This window comes from Malaclemys terrapin, chromosome 5, assembly GCF_027887155.1.
Source record: "Malaclemys terrapin pileata isolate rMalTer1 chromosome 5, rMalTer1.hap1, whole genome shotgun sequence".
Taxonomy (NCBI): Eukaryota; Metazoa; Chordata; order Testudines; family Emydidae; genus Malaclemys; species Malaclemys terrapin.
Window position 1 is genome coordinate 103,828,548 of NC_071509.1, and position 21,124 is coordinate 103,849,671.

Genomic DNA, 21,124 nt, shown 5'->3' on the forward strand with positions numbered 1-21,124 from the left:
TACTGTAAACTAGCAGGGTCTACGCGGGCCAGTCAATGTGCGGCATTAGTGTGCTTTAGAAATCACACCCCTATCATCTGCATTGCTGCTCTGTGTAGACAAGCCCTTAGATCAGGGGTCGGCAACTGTTCGGAAGTGGTGTGCCGAGTCTTCATTTATTCACTCTAATTTAAGGTTTTGTGTGCCAGTAATACATTTTAACGTTTTTAGAAGGTCTCTTTCTATAAGTCTGTAATATATTACTAAACTATTGTTGTATGTAAAGTAAATAAGGTTTTTAAAATGTTTTTAAGAAGCTTCACTCAAAATTAAATTAAAATGCAGAGCCCCCTGGACCAGTGGCCAGGACCCAGGCAGTGTGAGTGCCACTGAAATCAGCTCACGTGCTGCCTTTGGCATGCGTGCCATAGGTTGCCTACCCCTGCCTTAGATATAAGTACCTGTTCTTGGTGGTTTTCCAGTGTTTGGGTAGTCAACAATTTCTTTTTTGTATTGAATGGTGTTTTATTGATGTCTATGGATTAAAAACAAGTCAGAAGCCTTATATATAGTATTTCAGGTTTCTTTACTAGATTAATTATTCAGATTTTACAGATGTGCTGAATAAATTAGTTGTGTGTAAATGCTCAGCAGCTTAAAATGAATTTAGTTTTTTATACAAATATGCTAAGTCTTTAAAAGTCTGCATATTTCAGCATTTCTTGATCTATAACACTTTGTTTTAGGTATTTTTACAGGCAGCTTTTGTTATTCTACAGTAAAAATCCTATTATGATGGACAAATCCATATTTTGTATGGAACCAGCATCAAGCCTACTCAGTTTAAAACAAAATATAAATATTTTTCTCTACATGAATCAGTTGCCAAAAGGATCTGCTCAGATAAAGTCACAGTTGTAAGTATTTGAGTCTTCAGATCTCACAGATGCTTATTCAGAGTTGTAATAAGATACTTAAATCTTCCATTGAGAATAAATTAATCTGCATCATAGTGAGGAGCATACATAGCAGGACTATAAATCAGATGGTATGGAAAAGCTGAGTTTTGGGGTTTATTTGGTAGAACTGTGTTGAAAAATAGCTTAATTCTGTAACTAATGGACTGACAAATGCAGCTTTTCCTTTTATATGTACACACTAAAATTGTGTAGTATGACTAGAAAAACTGTTTTCATTGTATGATGTATTACTCAACCATGGTACTTAAGACTGTTGTTGCTGGAATATAATGTTGACTGATCATACTATCAGAAATTCTTGGAGTTTAGAATAGTCCTTTCAAGCTAAAGTTAGAATAGACTTCTAGGGAGTCACCTGAAGTGGAGCCCCCATAAGGAAATTACTTGAAGAAGAGGATACTCACTTTGTGGATTTCTTCGAGATGTGTGTCCTTGTGGCTGCTCCACTACTGAGCTCTGCTCCCCCCTGCTTTGATGTTTCCTCTGTCAGATTTTGTGGTAGAGAAGGAACTGAGGGCAGCATGCGGATGCAGTCCTATAGAGTCTCAGTATGGGTACGAGGATACATGCATGGGCGAAATGAGCGCTACCAAAAAATCGCCGCTTAAAGATGATGCAGGGTGCATGCGCACCTGGAGTGGAGCATCCCAAGTGAGATACACCTCAAAGAACTCAAGTTATTACACAAGGTGAGTAACCTCTCCTTCCTTGTAAACAATAGTTCGAGCTTCTGGTTGAAATCTGTGCCATTTGGTGCTCTTTGACAATATTTTTGAGGTAGCTTGATCTTGAGGCACAAGATTACTTAAGTACGAGCAGATGGCTTTTGTCCCAAATCCTGTCAGCATGGGGGCTCTTTGAATAGCATATTTAAGTATAGGAAGTTTTGTTTGCTGCAATAGTAAATACCCCAACAAAACCATGTGAGATGGCTTTTTATTTTAAAGTTTCTGCCACGCTTATGCATGTTGGACACTTATGTAAGTATTCCTATGTTGGCAAAACCTGTCGCTTAATTAGCAGGTTTTAGTGTGCTTTTCTGAGAAGAAATTAAGATAAATGGTAGTTGAGCAGTGTTGCCTGCAATTAGCGCCCCTGCATATCTGCCACACCATAGGTTGTCTGGCTGGGACAGAAGGCAGGACCTTCATCCCAAAGTGACAGGCTTCTGCTGCCTGAGGAACTCTCTAAGCTAAGAGCATTACTAAGCTCTTTTCTGTTTGGAATAGCCAGTAAGAGGGAACATAGCATACTTAGCCAATGTTACATCTGTTTTCTTCAAATATGTTGGAGTGTGAAGGTTTCTTGGCTGTTGTCTCAAATGAGAATGCCAAGTTTGCATCTGCTTTCATGTGGCAAGCATAGCCTCCAGATAACTTGTAGTCAGATGCGTAATGCAGCAATAGTAGCCTACTTGCAGTAGAATTTCAATTTTGCATGACTAGTGATGTTTAGGATTTTGAGACTTATTAGGCTGAATTACTGCTTCCTCTGGTCAATTTGAATAGTAAGTAATATAGTTATTTATAGGAAAGTAGCTTAAGTCATCATATTAAACATTTTATGTTTTGGACAATCCATTTGGAGAGGGTTTTTTTTCTTTTCTTTTCTTTTCGTTGTGGAAGAATGAGTGCTGTGATTTTTGCATTGCATCTAGAAAATATTGACATAGCAATCTAATAATGAAGTCATTTGGCAGTATAAGCAGATTTTGGCAATTTTAAACCTTGAAAAGTAACTAACAGTGCCTGTTAATTTTGTTTCTTGGCTGTCTTATTTATTTATATATGTGTGTTTTAAAGAAAATACTTTTGTTGGACTTCATTGGCTTTTCTGTAATCTTTATTTTAGACGTCTCAATCCAAATTCTATATCTGCATTTGAAGCTAATGAAGAGCTTAGTCTCCATCTTGCTGTGGAAGGCAAGATTTACCTAACTGTTTATTGTCCCACTGAAGCTGCTAACAGAGTAAACAGCATGTCAGCTAGTGACAAATTAACCAGATGGGAAGTGCTGGGTGTCCAGGGAGCATTGCTAAGTCACTTCATTCAGCCAGTTTACATCAGCAGTATACTTGTTGGTAAGCCTTCCTTTACTGATATAAAACAATTATTGCTTATGCCCTAACTTTCAGCTATGGTATTTCATTCTGGTTACATTAATAAAAATTCTAACCAAGTGGAATATAATGCTTTATTTTAAAATTTGTTTTGCATTTTCTATACTTCGTTTTAAAAAAGAAATTAAGTATAAATGTATTTATACTTAAAATTGAGGTTTAACTTCTTTGAGATTAGAATATGTTCTTTACTCTGTCAGATTACCCTCTCTGTCACCATACATTAATTCTAAATTTCCTGGGTTTCGTTGGTTCGCCACACATGCAGTTATTCTGTGTTTAAAAATAAGATGTTACAAAGGATGTGGTGACCATTTAAATTAAGATTATTTAAATAACTTGCATATATGAAAACTCCCAACTATACAGTCCGGTAATTAGACAGTACAAAGTAGAGCTGGTAAAAAAACTTAAACAATTTCTGTTGGATTTGTAGGGGTATTATGAAAAATGTCATCAAACTCAACATTTATACTAAAACTAGTTAAAGAAAAAACTTTGTAAATCATCTTACTTCCTCCTTTTAAAGTTTAAAGGTACCTCTAAATTAACTAGTTGGCAATAGATTTTATGCTGGGAAATAGTAACTGCCAAGACAACAGTAAGATTTTTTTTTTTTTCGCCCTCATATGGCAATCAGTTTTGATGGCAGTGAATGGCCTTCCTGAATTCCTACAGTAGTAGTTGGCTATGCAACTCAAATAGGTGAAATGGAATTGCTGGGAGTAACATGATATTATCCCAAGTAGTTTTTAAATTAGTTTACATGTAGATCAATTTCCCAGATGTTAACAGTTGTGGTGACTTTTCCTGTGATTATGTATATGGAATACAGTTTTGGAAGCAGTTTGAGGAGGCACCAAGTCTCCCCCTCTCATCTCTCTTCTCCCCCACCCCCCCCCCCCGACTCTCTCCTAGTACTTAATTGTATGCCTGTTCCTGTCATTCATACAGAATGTGGACACGGTCACTCATACTGCTTTTTTAAATTACTTTTATGTTCTGACTTTTTTAATGTTTAGATTAATGCATTCCAGATTCTTTCTTCAACCTTCCTATACACAGGAACTCTCCAGACAATATGTACCCCTTGGTGCCAGTTTAGTCCTTGATGGAAGTATGTACTTCAAAGCCCAGAAAAGTCAAAGGCTATGACTATGCTACAGAGCTGACAACTGCACCACTGTGGCGCTGCTAGTGCAGATGCTCTAAGCCAATGGGAGAGAGAGCTCTCCAGTCAATTTAAATTACTCCAGCGCCTGTGAACAGTGGTTGCTATGTTGGCTGGAGAAGCTCTCCTGCTGACATAGCTGTGTCCACACCAACACTTAGGTCAGTATAATTTGTCGTTCGGGGGATGCGGGGTGTAATTCTCACCCTTCAGCGACATACGCTATACTGACACAAGTTACAGCGTAGACATAGCCTAAATTCAAATCTGATGAGCCAAATGCTTCTGTTAAATTCCTCTAATAAGTTAAAATATAGAGTAACTCCAGTGACGAGAGTGCAAAGGCTGACTTTCTATATCAAAAATAAAACACCATCATAACTTGCATTTTAATTGGCATCTTGAGCAAATACACCAAAGATAAATTGAGCCTCTCTAGAGAGAAGGTATCCTATCAAAACAAACATGGTACTTGTTGCAGATGAAGTTGAGCAAAAGCTTGTGTTGCCAATGATGATGCTGTTCTGCAGACTTAGTTTCAGCTTTAAAAACAGCTTTAATAACAGTTAAAAGTAATAATTCAACCTGGAACAATTGAAGCTTCTGGGTTCTGAGCTCCCTTGAAAATCTGGTTACAATTTATCTGTATTCTAATATTTCTGCTTACAGTGATGGGCCTGTGTAGGGTGTTTTTATTGTTTTTTTGTTTTTTTTTTTTTTAGGGGATGGAAACTGCAGTGATACAAGAGGACTAGAAATAGCTATAAAACAACGTGTTGATGATGCACTCACATCAAAGCTTCCCATGTTTTACCTGGTCAACAGACCTCATATTAGTTTGGTGACTGCTACGCATCCAGTTCAGATAGACTTGGAGCACAGATCTCTTAGTGTGAATTGGTCACAAGGGGACACTTCATTAGAAGTTGTGGATGGTTTCAATGGGAAAATCACTGAAAGGTTAGAATCTTTATACGGTGTTAAAATTAGTGGTGAGCCTGATTACTCTGTGTATGTTTGTGCCTGTCTGAGTAATTTATTATAACTCTCAAACAGTTCTGGTTTTAGGCCACAGTATTAAAGAGTAAATGACAAGTTCTCAGCTGTGACAAGTTAGTACACTCAAGTTACTCACTCAGGTGAGTGACTACCCTGCAAAATGTTCAAGCAATAGTGATTTGATTAGCAGCAGAAATTGCTTGGATTAGCAGCTGATCAGATCCAGGGTGAGCAGCATTTGAGCTTCAAATAGCACACGTGCCCCCACCTTGGCCAGCTAGCTGGAGCTTAAAGCATCACTTACCTTGAGCCAGAGAATTGTGTGTGTGCATGTGAGTGGTCAGGGGTACAACTCTAGTTTTACCTTGACCTAACACTATAGGGAAGACAAACCCTGTATGATGATGATGAAATGCTTTCTATTCCAATAGTAAGTCAGGAGGATGATAGGCAGCAGCAACTAAATCAGCAGGTTCAGATAACTTGCATCCAGGAATTTTAAAAAAGCTGGCCAGGAGCTTGCTGGACCATTAATGCTGATTTTTTTTTTTTAAATAAATATTGCAACTTTAGGGAGATTCCAGAAGACTGGAGAAAGCTAATGTTGTGCCAGTATTTAAAAAGGGTAGATGGGACAACTGGGGGTAATTATAGGCCTGCCAGCCTGACACTGATTCTGAGCAAAATAGTAGAGCAGTTGATCCAGGACTCTAATTACAGTAACTCCTCTGTTAAGGTTGGAGTTATGTTCCTGAAAAATGCTACTTTAAGCGAAACAACGTTAAGCTAATCCAATTTCCCCATAAAAATTAATGTAAATGGGGGGGGGAGGGGAGAGATTAGGTTCCAGGGAAGTTTCTTTTCACCAGGCAAGGCTATATATATATTTTATGCACACAGTATAAGTTTTAAACAATTTAATATTGTACACAGCAATGATGATTGTGAAGCTTGGTTGAGGTGGTGAAGTAAGAGGGTGGGATATGTCCCAGGGAATGCCTTGCTGCTAAATGATTAACTAGCACTCTGCTGGGTCTTCAAGGATTAACATGTTGTTAATATAGCCTCACACTCTACAAGGCAGCACGAATGGAGGGAGGAGAGACAGCATGGCAGAAAGAGACAGACACACACACGGTGTGTGTGAGAGACACACATTGCCCCTTTAAGAATGCTGACCCCACTCTAAGTACATTGCCTTTTTAAGTAGCTAAGCAAGTTGAGATAGCAGCTGCTGCCAGCAAGCTCCCTCCTTCCTGAGCCCTGTCGTGTCCCCCCACTTCTCTGTGGAGATAAGGTACTGGAGCTGGGGGAGGGAGGCGGAAGGGATCACCCTGACATTAGAGCGCACGCACACAAGCAGGAGGCTCACAGGAGCAGCTCCAAGGCAGGAGCAGCACACAGCAGTGTGGGGAGGGGCAGCTGAACTGCCTGGTAATTCAGAGCCTGCTGGGAGGCTGCTACACAGGAAACTTAGGGGAGCTGATAAGAGGGCTTCCAGTCCACCCTGTTTCCAAGCCCCCACCAGCTAGCTCCAATGGGCTTCTCTTTCTGCAAGCAGTGAACAAAGCAGGTGGCTGTCAAACAATGTTTTAAGGGAGCATTGTGCAACTTTAAACAATCATGTTCTCTAATTGATCAGCAATGAAACAACGTTAACCGGGATGACTTTAAGTGCAGATTTTCTGTATATTACCCTCTAATTCTTGGTCATCGTGGTTTTATGAAAAGTAGCTCTGGTTAAACTAACTTGCTCTTTTCTTTGGTGAAATTACTACTTAGATCAATAAAGTTAAGAGCGTTAAGGTAATATATGCAGACTTCTGTCAAGCACTTGACTTGGTATCTGCGTGACTCTTTATTTAAGAAACTAGAGTGAAACAAAATCAATATGGCACAAACTAAATGGATTAATCATTGGCTAGTCTCAAAATGTAATTATGAATGGGGAATCATCAAGCAGGTGTGTTCCTAGTGAGGTCCCACAGGGATTAGTTCTTGGTCCTATGTTTAAGTTTTTTTGTTAGTGACCTAGAAGAAAACATAAAATCATAACTGATCAAAGTTTGCAAATGACCCCAAAATTTGGGGGAGTGGTAAATAATGAAGAGAACAAGTCCCTGATAAAGAGCCAGTTGGATCTCTTTGTAAACTGGGCACAAGCAAAGAATATTTATCTTATTACTGCTAAATGTGAATGCAGACTACACTTAGAGAGCTGTATCCTACCTCATGTCCTTTTCAGAGTCTCTGCTTCCAGGATAATCTGTTGAGCGTGAGCTCCTATGATGCTATGGCCAGAAGGGCTAATGTGATCTTTGAATGCATAAACAGGGTGTGATCGGCGTTGGCCCACCTACCCGCTAGGGGGCGGTGGGGAGCTATGAGGTCACTGGCCGGCCTGGGTCACGCCTCCGTCAGCGGGGAATTAGCGGCGGGGCGGCCGCCAGCCAGAATCTGTAGCGCGCCCCTCAGGCAGGGGAGCGCCGGCAAAGGTCAGTGGCGCGCCCCTCAGGCAGGGGAGCGCCGGCAAAGGTCAGTGGCGCGCCCCTCAGGCAGGGGAGCGCCGGCAAAGGTCAGTGGCGCGCCCCTCAGGCAGGGGAGCGCCGGCAAAGGTCAGTGGCGCGCCCCTCAGGCAGGGGAGCGCCGGCAAAGGTCAGTGGCGCGCCCCTCAGGCAGGGGAGCGCCGGCAAAGGTCAGTGGCGTGGCTCTGCCGGGTAGGGGAGCGCAGGCCCACCCTACACCACTGCGCTCCAGCCCAGGGCCTTGACAGTGGCAGAACGAGGGTCCCACCACTGGGTCAGCGGGGTCGTCCCGCTACATAGACTCACCACTGTGCAGCTCTGTCCCTGGGCTACTTCCTACCCGACAGTTTTCCCCGAATCCCTCTGGTCCCGTGAGTGCGTCGGGGTAGTCCGCTGCTGGCAGCTCCGGCTCCCCCTCAGGCTCAGGCTCCTCCAGCTCCTCTGGGTACTCGGCTGCTGGCAGCTCCCGCTCCCCCTCCGACTCCTCCAGTTCCTCTGGGTACTCGGCAGCGGGCAGTCCTGGCAGGCCCAGTCCGTCCTCCAGGTGAGGTCTCCACTGGCCCAGGGCCTCCCCTGGTGTGGCAGCAGGCTCTGACGGGAGCAGCCCACAATCTGTGTCTGCCTCCCTCCCTGGTGCTGCTCTAACTGAGCTAAGGGCCCCGCCCTTTATACTTCCTGTTCCACCCCTCCCCTTCCGGGGGGTGGAGCGAGCTTGGGCTGGCCCCGCCCACTCAGGCTGAGGGACAGGCACTTTACCCTCAGGTTCGGAGGGAAGCCACCCTGGCTCCCTACACAGGGCTATATCAAGGAGGAGTAGGGAGGCTGTATTACTGGGCTGCAAAAGTGTCTCCCACAGTTCTGGACATCTGGCCTGCTCACCTCTCTCTGCATCTCAGAGAAGTGGATCAGTGTTTTGGCACAGCACAGTCTGGCCATGACCCCTCTGCTTCCACTTGCTGACAAATTCCCTGCCTTAGCAGCAGTTTCTTTTGCTCCTCCTCTTCCTCCTTCTATTTTAACTTTGTTGCTCAGTTTCTTGGGCAGTGGACAGCACCATTCTCCCTTCTCTGCATTCCTCATTCTCCCTGGGTCTATTAACCCCATGGGGGTTAACTTCCCCGAGCCTCTGCTGTAGTGCAGTGTCTCTGCTGAAGATGAGCTGTTTGGCTCTGAAACCTGAGTAGGCTCTCCTAAGTAAGCCTCAGAGTAGATTTCTCCACTCAAAACCCTCTCCCTCTCAAGCTGCTGCAATACCCTTCATTCCTCCTTCGAGGAAGTGATTAGAGATGAAAGGGACAAGGCTGACTAGGGCAAGTATATTAACAAGAGCAACTTCTATTCTATAACATTCAAACATCAAAGGGCTCTATTGCTGAGACACCAAAGGTGGGTACCGCTGTAGCATCCCTTGTTTGGGATATGGTTATTCCCTTAGAAGGAGAGTGCTACACTAAGAAACTTATGAGAGTGGCCTCCATTGCACTATCCCTAAGGGCTTTGAAGCTTCTTTCCCCACCCTTTGAGCATCCTTGGAGGTTTTGCAGGAGCATCTCTTTCCTGGCTAGACGATCTCAAAGCCTTTAAGGACTGAGATCACCCTGACTTTGGCTGCACTTTAGAAAAGTCTCCCTAAAAAGAAAAGAGTCTCCCTAACAGTGTTCCTAGCTGATGCCTCAAAGAATGCAATGAGGTTCTCAGCCCAAGCCATGGCTTCCATTTTATTAGCCAGGGGCCACCTCTGGCTCTGATTCTGGAAGCTAGATACTCACTCTAAGCAGAGCCAAGTTTACAGGCTCCTTCTTTTTTTGGAGAAGCTGGATAAGGTGGTGGCTGACAATTCAGCAAAATCCATACAGTCTCTCCCTTTCCCACTAAGGGCTCTCTGGAAATATACACCAGCCTTCAGACATTTCACTTATTGTCCTCAAAGGTACTAGTGTAAGGACAATAATTGCCCACTAGAAAACAGAGGAATCCACATCTGAGATAAATTCCAGAGGGACTTCACCATTCCCACCCCCACAATCCACTCTGACAAAGATTGCATATACCTCCTTCCAGTGCTGAAGCTACAAAGTAGGATATCCCATTTACTAGAGGAATGGTTTTAAAATCAACCACAGATAAGTGGGTCTGGGAAATAGTGAGCTGGAGATACTTCCTCAAGCTTTAGTCTCCACCCCATCTCATCCAGTCACCCGGCTCCAACAGCCCTGTAAAACAGTCTGTTCCACAAAGAAATATATTGTTGTCTGCATTGGGGAGTGAAAGAGTGTGTTCACTCAGAAGAAAGCTCCTCTGTGTTCTACTCCATCTTCATTGCACAGAAGTGCTCAAAGGGAATCAGAGCATTTCTTGACTTCAAAAGACTCGACAAGTGGATGAAGAAAACAAAGGTTCAGATGGAAACCCTGGCCTCTACAGTGTCATCACAAAACTAAGTGATTGGGCAACAAAATGGCAAATGAAATGTAATTTGGATAAATGTAAAGTAATGCACACTGGAAAAAATAACCCCAACTATACATACAATATGATGGGGGCTAATTTAGCTACAACAAGTCAGGAAAAAGATCTCGGAGTCATCGTGGATAGTTCTCTGAAGATGTCCATGCAGCGTGCAGAAGTGGTCAAAAAAAGCAAACATGATGTTAGGAATCATTAAAAAAGGGATAGAGAAGAAGACCGAGAATATCTTATTGCCCTTATATAAATCCATGGTACACCCACATCTCGAATACTGCATACAGATGTAGTCTCCTCATCTCAAAAAAGATATACTGGCACTAGAAAAGGTTCAGAAAAGGGCAACTAAAATGATTAGGGGTTTGGAACGGGTCCCATATAAGGAGAGATTAAAGAGGCTAGGACTCTTCAGCTTGGAAAAGAGGAGACTAAGGGGGGATATGATAGAGGTATATAAAATCATGAGTGATGTGGAGAAAGTGGATAAAGAAAAGTTATTTACTTATTCCCATAATACAAGAACTAGGGGTCACCAAATGAAATTAATAGGCAGCAGGTTTAAAACAAATACAAGGAAGTTCTTCACGCAGCGCACAGTCAACCTGTGGAACTCCTTACCTGAGGAGGTTGTGAAGGCTAGGACTAAACAGGGTTTAAAAGAGAACTGGATAAATTCATGGTGGTTAAGTCCATTAATGGCTATTAGCCAGGATGGGTAAGGAATGGTGTCCCTAGCCTCTGTTTGTCAGAGGATAGAGATGGATGGCAGGAGAGAAATCACTTGATCATTGCCTGTTAAGCCCACTCCCTCTGGGGCACCTGGCATTGGCCACTGTCGGTAGACAGGATACTGGGTTAGATGGACCTTTGGTCTGGCCCGGTACTGCCGTTCTTATGTTCTTATCCCTGTCTTGGGGTGGGAACATGGGACTTCTTGACTTCAGTAGATCTAACGGATGCATGTATCCATGTCCCCAAGAGACTGTGCCATCACAGGCTTCTGAGGTTTGACTACAGCAGGAAACATCAATACTGAACACTCCCTTTTGGACGGTCCTCAGCAAAGATGGTGGCAATGATAATTGCCATGCTCAGATTGCAGGACTCACCTGTTCCCCTTCCTGGATGACATCCTGATCAGAGCTCCATTGCGGTCAACCGTGGAAATGGTCACATCTTGGACTTTGAATTTTCTTCAGGCACAGATCTTCATCAATGCCAAGGAAAGTCCTCTGGTTCCATCCAGGAATTTATTTTCTTGCTCCAGAACTGCAGGAGGCTTACCGTAGCACTATGCCTCCAACTATTCGCACTTCTGGTGTCGTGCATAGGGAATCACTCCTTGGGAACAGTGGCGACTCAGAAGTCTTCAAACTTTCATACTCAAGTTGTAGGACCCTTCTCTGGAAAACATGCAAGATCAAGTACAGATTCCAACCTAAGTTCCCTGTAAGCTGCATGGCCATGTGGCACCGTATTTAGCACCTGTGCTCAGGGAACCCTCCCGGGGGCTTGGAGCAGCTGGGGTGGGGGTGCCCTTCCCCCAGCCCCAAACTAGCCAGGCCCCCAACCTGCCACAGCCGGCGCAGCCCCCCAGTCCCAACTGTGCCTCAGCCCAGACCTGCTGCAGCACCCCTACCCCAGCCCGAATCCAGCCAGGGTGGCATGGCCCGGCCCCGAACCTGGGCGGCCTCACCCTAAATCCAGCCCCAGTGCCCCTTCCTGAACCCAGTCCTGGCCCGGGGGAGGGGCGCTCTTTCCCAGGTTCTGCTGCTGTGGGGAGAGCTGTGGGGAGTTCTTTCTTTCTCTCTCTCTTCCTTACCCCCAGACCATCAGCCTGCATCCCCCTGCCAGAACCTTCCCCCTCATCTCAGACTTCTGCCCCAGCCCTAAGCCCCTCATCCCCGTCTCCACCCCAGAGCCCACACTCCCAGCTGGAGTCCTCACACCCCTGCACCTCTACCCCAGCCCTGAGCCCCTCATCCCTGGCACCAACCCAGAGCCTGCACCCTTGCGCCCCTGCACTGCAACCCTCTGCCAGAGCCCTGAGCCCCCTCCCATACGCCAAACCCCTCGGCCCCAGCTCCACCACATGAATTTTGTTATGTGCACCAATATGATCACATCCGTATTGGTGCACCTAACAAAATTCATTCTGCACATGAGTGGTAAAAATTAGAGGGAACACTGGTTCCAACGGAGGTCTTCAACTCCTAACAGTTGTGATCAGCCCATAACGTCTGTAAAGCTGTTCCCATCAGCCTTCCAGACCTTTGCAACCAATGTCAGCATGGAGGGCTGGAGAGCTCACTTGGAGACCCAAACATGCAGGGCCTCTTGAGCAGGGAGGAAAAGACTCACAGCATAAACCTCATAAATCTCAGAGTGGTCAGGCTAGATCTGCAAAGGCTCCAGCCCACCTTAGGGGGAAACCACATGCTGGTTCAATCAGACAATATGACACTGGACACATATATAAACCAAGAGGGGACTAGGAGTCTGACACTACATATGGAAGCAATGAAAATAATGAAGTAGGCAGAACAGTTCCTCCTTTCCACATCAAAGGGGACCTGAACCAAAAGGAAGACAGAGACAGCAACTCCAAGAGGTGCCTGATTTAGGAGGTTTTCAGTCTCATTGTTCAGATGTTCGGCCTCACTTCATCCATCCTTCACAAATCATACGAACGCAAAGAGACAATTACTTCATAAAGGAGGCAGACCCCAGAACTACGGGAGCAGATGCCTTCTTGCCACAGGGCCTATTTTACAAGTTTCCACTCTTCGTTACTGAGGAAGGTGGTCCAGAAAATAAAATGAGAACAGGTGATGGTAATACTGGTAGCTCATTTACCGAGGAGACCTTGGTTCTCAAACCTGATTAAAACTGCAACTGGAGCCTCTAGCAGTTTGTACTTTTGTGACCAATCATGAAAAGGTATGCTTCTGCTGCTTCTAGGATTGGCTCAAAACAACCTGTTTGCTAGCCAGAGGCACTTTGGGCAGGCATGAGACAATTTCTCTCCAAATAAAGAACTCCCTAGACTGGGGAAAAGATCCACTCAGTGTCTGTGCAGGCATTCCTTTCTGTCACCCAGCCCGATCAGTAACTATGACATCAGATGCATCATGGGATGGGGAGCTCACTTCAGTGCCCTCATGACTCAGAGCAGATGGACACCTCAAGAAGCCAGTTTCCACAACATCTGTTGGAATTCAGGGCACTCAGGAATGCCTACTTTCATTTTCTACCCTTCATCAAGGTAAGTAAATCAGGGTTCTGATGGATAACATGCACTGCATGTTCTGTGTCAACAAGCAGGGACAAACAAAATGAAATGTGATGAAGTGTGTAGTTCATCAGATCCAAATTTCCGTTATCCTACCTCCCATGTGTTCGGAACGCCACAGTGAATTATTCTCAGCAGATGCTTCTGCCAGGACTATTAATGGGAGCTAGACTCTCAAATTCTCCATAGTACATTCCAAAGATGGAGACTGCCAGAAGTGGATCTCTTCACCATCTCCAGGAACAAGAACCATCCTTTATTTTGCTCAAGATGGGATCTGAGCCACCACTCTTTCTTGTATCTTGGAAGAAGAGTCTGCTATATGGGTTTCTTCCAACACCACTAAGGGCGATGAGCAAGATCAGGAAGGGTAAAGCCAGAGCTATCCTTATAGTACCAACCTGGCTGAAACAGGTTTGGGAGCTTTATCTGTTTCAGGTTTCTACTGAACTACTGTTCAAGCTTCCGATCATCCCTTCTCTCATCTCCCAGGATGGGGATTGTGTGTTTCACCCCAACCTAGAGGTTCTCTGCCTCAGGATAGGTTTCCTTGGTGGGTCACTGGATTAGAATCCTCCTGCTCTGTGGAAGTGCAACAGGTATTACTCAACACTATAAAGGAGTTAACCCATATTTCTCTGCTATTCTGTGAGTTTCTTCCATTGGTGGTGTTGCCTCCATCTTGTGCCTGAATCTGTGCAATTCTGTCTTCCTGAATTACCTGTGGATATAAAACAATTAGGCTGTTAGCTCAGTTGAGGTCCATTTGGCTGCAGTATCAACTTTTCATCCCCCAATAGGAGGGTTCTCCATATTTGCTCAGCTGGTGTTGTCCTGAGTTTATTAAGGGTTTGGGGAAATGTCTGCCCCAGATTAAAGACCCCAACCTGGTACTGCCATGAGACTTCCATTTGAACCAGGGGCAACCTTCTTCCTTCTCCCTTTATCTATGACAGGGGTGGGCAAACTACGGCCCGTGGGTCGGATCCGTCCCATCAGGGCTTTGGATCTGGCCCGCGGGATTGCCAAAGACAAAAGGTATAACAAGATCCAGTGGCTGGAACTTGAAGCCATGCTAATTCAAACTGGAAACGGGACACAATTTATAACATGAAGGGTAGTTAATCATTGGGACAATTTACCAATGGTTGTGGAGTATCAGAGGGGTAGCCGTGTTAGTTTGGATCTGTAAAAAGCGACAGAGTCCTGTGGCAATTTATAGACTAACAGACATATTGGAGCATAAGCTTTTGTGGGTGGATACCCACTTCATCAGTAGACCCATGAGTCTGACGAAGTGGGTATTCATCCATGAAAGCTTTTGCTCCAGTACAAGGGTTGTGGTGGATTCTCCATCACTGAAAATGTTTGTTGTGTGGATGATTATCTAAAAGATATGCTCTAGTCTAGTTCAAACATGAATTAACTCCTATAACCTATATTATGCTGGAGTTAAGACTAGATTAGATGATCATAGTAGTCCCTTCTTGCTTTAGAATCTATTAGTCTAAACTAAACGCATCCTTCCTACAATTCGACACAGTTTAAGAAGCAAGATTATCAGTGAAGCACCAACATATGAAATTAAGTAGTCCTCCTTTATTGAAATTAAGACTCTTTTCTCTCCTTTATCTCCCATCAGCAGTACAACCTTGAAGAGGCTGAGTATACGCAATAGTTTGACTAAAACCAGTGGTATCTCTGATCTGGTAAACTACAGGATTGAAAAGATTTTGCCAACCTTCCAATAGCTGTAATTATGGAGGTTTATACTTCTTAATTCCATTATCTTTGTTCATTTCTGCTATAAGTGGAGAACATATCACTTATGTAGTTTGAAACAGATAATCTTAATTTCAAATGTGGTAGCTGGAGCAAATAGAAACTGAATTGAATAACAAATTTCTTAATTTGTCATTGCTTTTCCCCCCTCAACTTTAGTTCACCATTCAAAAGTGGCACTTCAATGGCAAGCCGTCTTTGCAAGGCTGCAATGTTAAATCGTTTCAAACTGGTTTCTAAGGAAGCGAAAAGAAGAGATTTGCTTGAAGCTAGTACATATCATGAAGCAAAGGTAAGACTAGTTAAAGGAAAAACAGTAAATGCCGTTTTAATGGTCGCTTTCAAGGTGCAGATAGCTGGCAAAGAAATATTTCTAGTATGCTGGAGATGTTATGTGAATGGTTGAGCATTTCTTACAGCAGTAATGACCTTTGTCTCAAAGGCTTGCAAACTGATTATTTGCAAATGGCCCCTATCACAACTTCACTCACTCCTCGTAAGTGCCTCCTATCAGTCGTGTGCAAACCTGCACACTCTCTGCTCCTGGTGCCTCCTGCCAGCTGTTAACCACGTCAGATGGGTCTTCAGTGGCCCAGCCCTCCGGTCAAGTCACACACAGTCAACATGCATGAAGGAATCCCTTCCGGGTTAACAAAGGTCCAACAGGGCCAATCACTGTGCCCTTGTCACTATCTGCAGTCCTGTCTCTGGGCTCAAATTTCACCCCTTCTGGGCTAGCTTTATCTGTCCCTGCCTTGTTATAGAGCACTGCCCCCAGGGCTTTCTCCCATTCTAGCCATTCTGTGGTTTCCCAGCTCTCAACCTAAGTCACTTCCTAACTTGAGTCCCCTTCCAGGGTAACAAAGGTTTAATGAATGGTTGGCCCTCTTCATGGTCTTCAGCCCCATCCCTAGGCCTGTTTATAACTTCCAGTCCCTTTCTTGGGCTTTTTAATCCAGAGTATTTTCTCTTCCCTGGGGTTTAGGCCATGGCTCCAGTGGCTGGTGGGGGGGACCTGGACCTGCTAATTTCTCTGGGTCCCAACCCAGGAACCCTATAGACAGCAACCATGTACTGCTTCCTCACCTGGTTGCTGCTGCTGTTCCTTGACTGCTTCCCACTAAGTCCTGTTACCTTAGGTTACAGTCCTTGGCTTCTATTTGTCTTGTTCCCTGTTTGTGCAGGGTCTCCTCCAGGCCTCCTTGCCTGGAGAATATTTCTGTCTTATCCCTTCTGGTCCCAGCCAGGAACTGATCTGCTCAGCTCTTTTAACTGAGCTTGTTATTTTCTGATTGGCTGCTTCTGTGGCGGAGTGCGGTAGGACCACGAGGCCTAATACACCCCATAACAGAAATCCAGGAACTATTAGTTATACTCAAAAAGAAGAACAGGAGTACTTGTGGCACCTTAGAGACTAACAAATTTATTAGAGCATAAGCTTTCATGGACTACAGCCCACTTCTTCGGATGCATATAGAATGGAACATATAATGAGGAGATATCTAACTAACACGGCTGTTACTCTGAAACTTGTCATTAGTTATACTGAAATTCTGCAGGACTTACAAAATTGCCTTGATAGTTGCTGGAACTTGAATTATTGTTCAGGTTAATGTTAGGAAGTCCATACAAAACTGTTCCTTAAGGTTACAAATTGAGAAATCTTTTGTTGGGTTGAAACTCCATCCACAAATGGCTGCCAACCATTTCCTCACAATGGCTAGCTTGATATTGACATTGGAAAGTTCTGCAGACTTTTGTTCCACTCTTAGCACTAGAGAGACGCTTACTTTTTGTAAGTACAGGCCCTGTTCTCCCAGGGAATACTCTGGTGGGAAAGGGATGTCAACAGAAGTGGGGGAGAAGGTGATAATTCAACATCAGAATTTGGGACTGAGTATGATCTTATGTTCCTTGGGCTGAGAACGCTGAGGGAGCACTAATTGAAGAAAGAATGCTGTTCTTACTAGCTGTATTATTTTGGAACTGTGATGCTAAGGTAACGGTCTTCCCCTCCTCCCTATGAAATAGACTGCTTGTAATGAGGAGCATATTGACATTAAATTCCTATCCTGCTGTAAAGTTGCTGGGGAAAGCTAGCTCATTCATAGACATGCTGAGAAGCAGAATATCTAATCTCATTTCATACCGTTAGGTTTATGCCCTCCAGGCATTGAACCATTTTTGTACCTTAGTCCTTTCTATTTTTTTACTGAGACAAGATACATATTTTCTCTTTTTTCCGTGAAGGTGCACATAGAATTTGCTTTTCTAACTTATGTTATGACCACTTTTGTCAGCATTGGCTACATTTTATTTCTATAATAATTGTTAATTTAGATGATGAAGGACATAAATTCACACCGTGTAGAGGTCAAAGCATAGGGGTTTATTACACACAGCGCTGGCGGAGTGTCACCTGGCTTATTAGGCTCAGAGACACTGTCAATCAGTTGATTACAATGAAATATATAGATTTTCCATGGGCGGGGGAAGGTTACGGGGTAGGCAGTTCCACACCCCGGGATAGGTTTTGCAGCAAGACAAGATAGCACAATAGCCAATGGTTAAAATGTCTCTGCCCATGGTCTCAAGTTAGCAAGTTAACATTTGATTAATACTTTGATAAAATGTTATTAGTATAAAATATATATGTTGAATTCTGATTTGGGGTCCATAGGAATGGAGTAACTCCTTTGATTGTCCGACAGGTACATGTCTAAGGGTAAAGCAAAGAAACAGTGAAAGCATATGAAAATAGAGATTGTCTCCTTTATGTCTTAAGGCAGGGCATTGGTCCTTTGGAAGGGAGGTGGAAGGATGCCATATTATTATAGTGACATGTGCCAATATTTCATAAACTCAAGGTTGGATCTGTGGGAAGACTGTTTTCCCTTAAGGAGAAACACAATAGGAACAGGAATTCTTTGTTCAATTTGAAACATTGGATGAAACATAATTATTCAGTTATTGCTTCAACATCTGGCATTTCTACTGACCAAGCAGATCTTAGCAAAGGCAATGTTGTTTTGTTTACCCCAGCTTTCTCGTAGCTGATCACTATTAGCTAGGCCTCTGGTCTCCAGACCAAACTCTGGACTTTGGGTCTGGAAAAGAGCTGGCATAAGTCATATACCAGGTTGTTATATAACATGCACATGGATTTTAACCCTTCAGATGATATACTAAACTTTTTCAATGGTGTCAAAGCTACAGCTGTAATTTTACCTGTTTTTAGATTCATGCGATACGTAGCTAAACATTAGACTGGTTTAGAGAATGAGTAATTAAACTGATGTTGATAAACATGAAATTGATTTTACCAAAAAAAAAAAAAAAATTTTCCTTTTCCAGTACATAAAAGCATACCCTGTTTCTTATAATCTGTCAAATCCTGTTTTTCCCTTTGCCCAATCTGCTGCATTTCTTGTTTCACATTCAATGAACACTGGCGTCACAGGCATCTTTCAAAATCAAGTTTTGCTATGGAATGCCCTAGTGGCACAATATATTAAAAAGGGCAAATCTTGTGGCCATCTGTAACATTTTTTTAACTTTTGTTTCTCTTTAGATTAAGTCAACACTCTACCAGGAAGCTAAACATTTGCTGAAAAGCTACCTAGAGCAGTATGGCTATGGATCATGGATTGTGAAGTCTCCGCATATTGAACAGTTCAGCATGTAACTACTAAGCTGATATTGGTTTTTATCACCTATATCAATAAAAAAGTTAATTTTGCGAGTAAAATATTTGGATATTGGTAGTCTTAATCTTTCAAATCAGAGCCATTTATAGCAATAACAAGCTCAAAGACTTCTATGGTCAGTTTAAACACAAATATTAGACTACCTCTTGTAACAAATAAGTCTTACTCAAGACACCAGTGATTGTTTTAGATAATCTCACAAAGCTGCTATTAAAGAGTCTTATCTGTATTGTTTTGTGGTGTTCTCTAAAGACCGAGATTTTTCCTGTCAAATTTGCAATGTCACAGATTATATGTTGATTTTTCCAGCTTCTCACAGATGTTTCTTCAGTGAAATTTGGCTTTCTTCAGAGGATGCTATTAATGTCCTTTTATGGTTTAGTTGTAAGAGTGAAACACGTTTTGATATCCAAAATCAATCACACTAACTTAATGAAAAGTGACGGTTGTTAATACTGGCTTAAGGCATCTTTTGTTTGAGTTAATTTAAACCAGTCTTCATTGGAATACCTTAATTTAGGATTATTCAGTGGAACACTGTATTATACAAGTCCATGCAGGAGGCTAATAAAAGTTTACTGTATACTTAGAGGTAAAACTTCAGTATTGTTAATACCAAACTTTTACTTCTCAGAAATGATACTTTTGATGTTTATCAATGTTAATCATTTTAGCTTCCTAACTTTCAGTGAGTTTAGCAATAGTGGAAAAGTGCACGATTGATAGTGTTGGACAATGAAGTCTTTAGCCACAATAAGTGTTGCTTAAGTAATGGTGAAAGTTTCCCTATATTGCATTGACAGTGAGCTTTGCTCCTAACATGGGAAATAGGCCTGGTACTTTCCTCTCATTTAGCTCTCTGAAGCCCACAATGAGGCTTACTAACTTGGTTGCATCCTTTGAGGACTGGGATTACAACTCTCTTCGGTCTTTTTCCTGTACCCAAGGTGTGTTTAAAAGTTCTGAATTAGCTTTCTTCAAAGTCAGTGTTCAGTTACTTGGTGAAGTAAGTGTGAGTGAATGGTATAATTTAATGGGTTAAATAGTTGTTTCCTGTTCTAACATTTTATTGACCAATTATCAGAACAGAGGAGATCCCTACAATTTTCATTTATCTAGATTAAGGTTAGAGTAGCTCCATTGAGTATGAGTAGCCCCATGGTTGTTTTAAGCAGTACTGCAATTAAGGGTATCTTGTCTTATAAAAATATCATGCCACACTAAGTAGTTACAAAATTTTATAATTTGACTCAGCAGCTGTTTTTCTCTTTCTGATCAATGTGTCCCAGAACAGATCTATATCTGTTTTTATTCCCTCAGAAAAGCCACGGAGGTTACAGACCATGTGTTACATTGTCTTTTGAAACCAGACCAAAATAGTAAAACTGCTATGCATACAGTATACATAAATTACATTTATTTTACATCAAAATCTCATTTAAGCTGTTGTTGTCTTTAAGTATTCCTTCCCTATCACCCTAATTTTTTCATCTTCTGTGATATGATATAAAATATTTCATATAAATAATTTCTTGACAATTACTAGATGTTCTGTTCCAGACCAGCAGTAAACATTTTCCCTCATTCATTAAAGAGCTTGTTAAATGGAAACCTATAGAGATAAGTCTGGGCATATTTTAGGATCACGTTAGTTCAAACTTTGTATATTCAGAAAAAGTTACAGTATTTTTATCATCTTTCCATTGTTGGCCTCTATAGAAATTTCAGGGTTGCAAATGGTAGTGCGGTATTTTGACATAGGCCTCTCTACTAGTAATTAGCATGATTCCTCCAACTAATTTGTGTAGGCTACTAACAGATGTCAGTGACTTTAGGTCAGTGTTACCATTGTGGGGTATAGTCAGAATAGTGACAAAAGGGTGAGAAATGCTGTGTTCCATTATGAGTCTATTAAGCAAATTCATTCCCTAGATATAAAGCATCAGTTGCAAAACTGTTGGCCAAATGGGAGTATTTTTCTTAAGTTACAGTAGTAACTCATTTGTTTTCAAGAAAGTAAGTTTAAAAGGGTGTTAAATACCTCCTCTTGTTTTATGTTTTTATAGAATGTTACTATACTTGAAAAAATAAGTTAGCTTAATT

General features: G+C 42.6%; 1 protein-coding gene across 1 annotated transcript in view; it reads left to right on the forward strand.

Moving 5' to 3' along the window:
• Nucleotides 1-18,999, forward strand: part of ADAD1 (adenosine deaminase domain containing 1) — a 28,234-nt gene extending 9,235 nt beyond the window's left edge. Inside the window, exons 7-11 of the mRNA XM_054030714.1 lie at nt 726-896; nt 2,811-3,040; nt 4,973-5,210; nt 15,474-15,606; nt 18,886-18,999. Coding sequence (XP_053886689.1) covers nt 726-896; nt 2,811-3,040; nt 4,973-5,210; nt 15,474-15,606; nt 18,886-18,999 — 886 coding nt within the window. The remainder of the gene's footprint in view (nt 1-725; nt 897-2,810; nt 3,041-4,972; nt 5,211-15,473; nt 15,607-18,885) is intronic.
• Nucleotides 19,000-21,124: the final 2,125 nt, after the last annotated feature.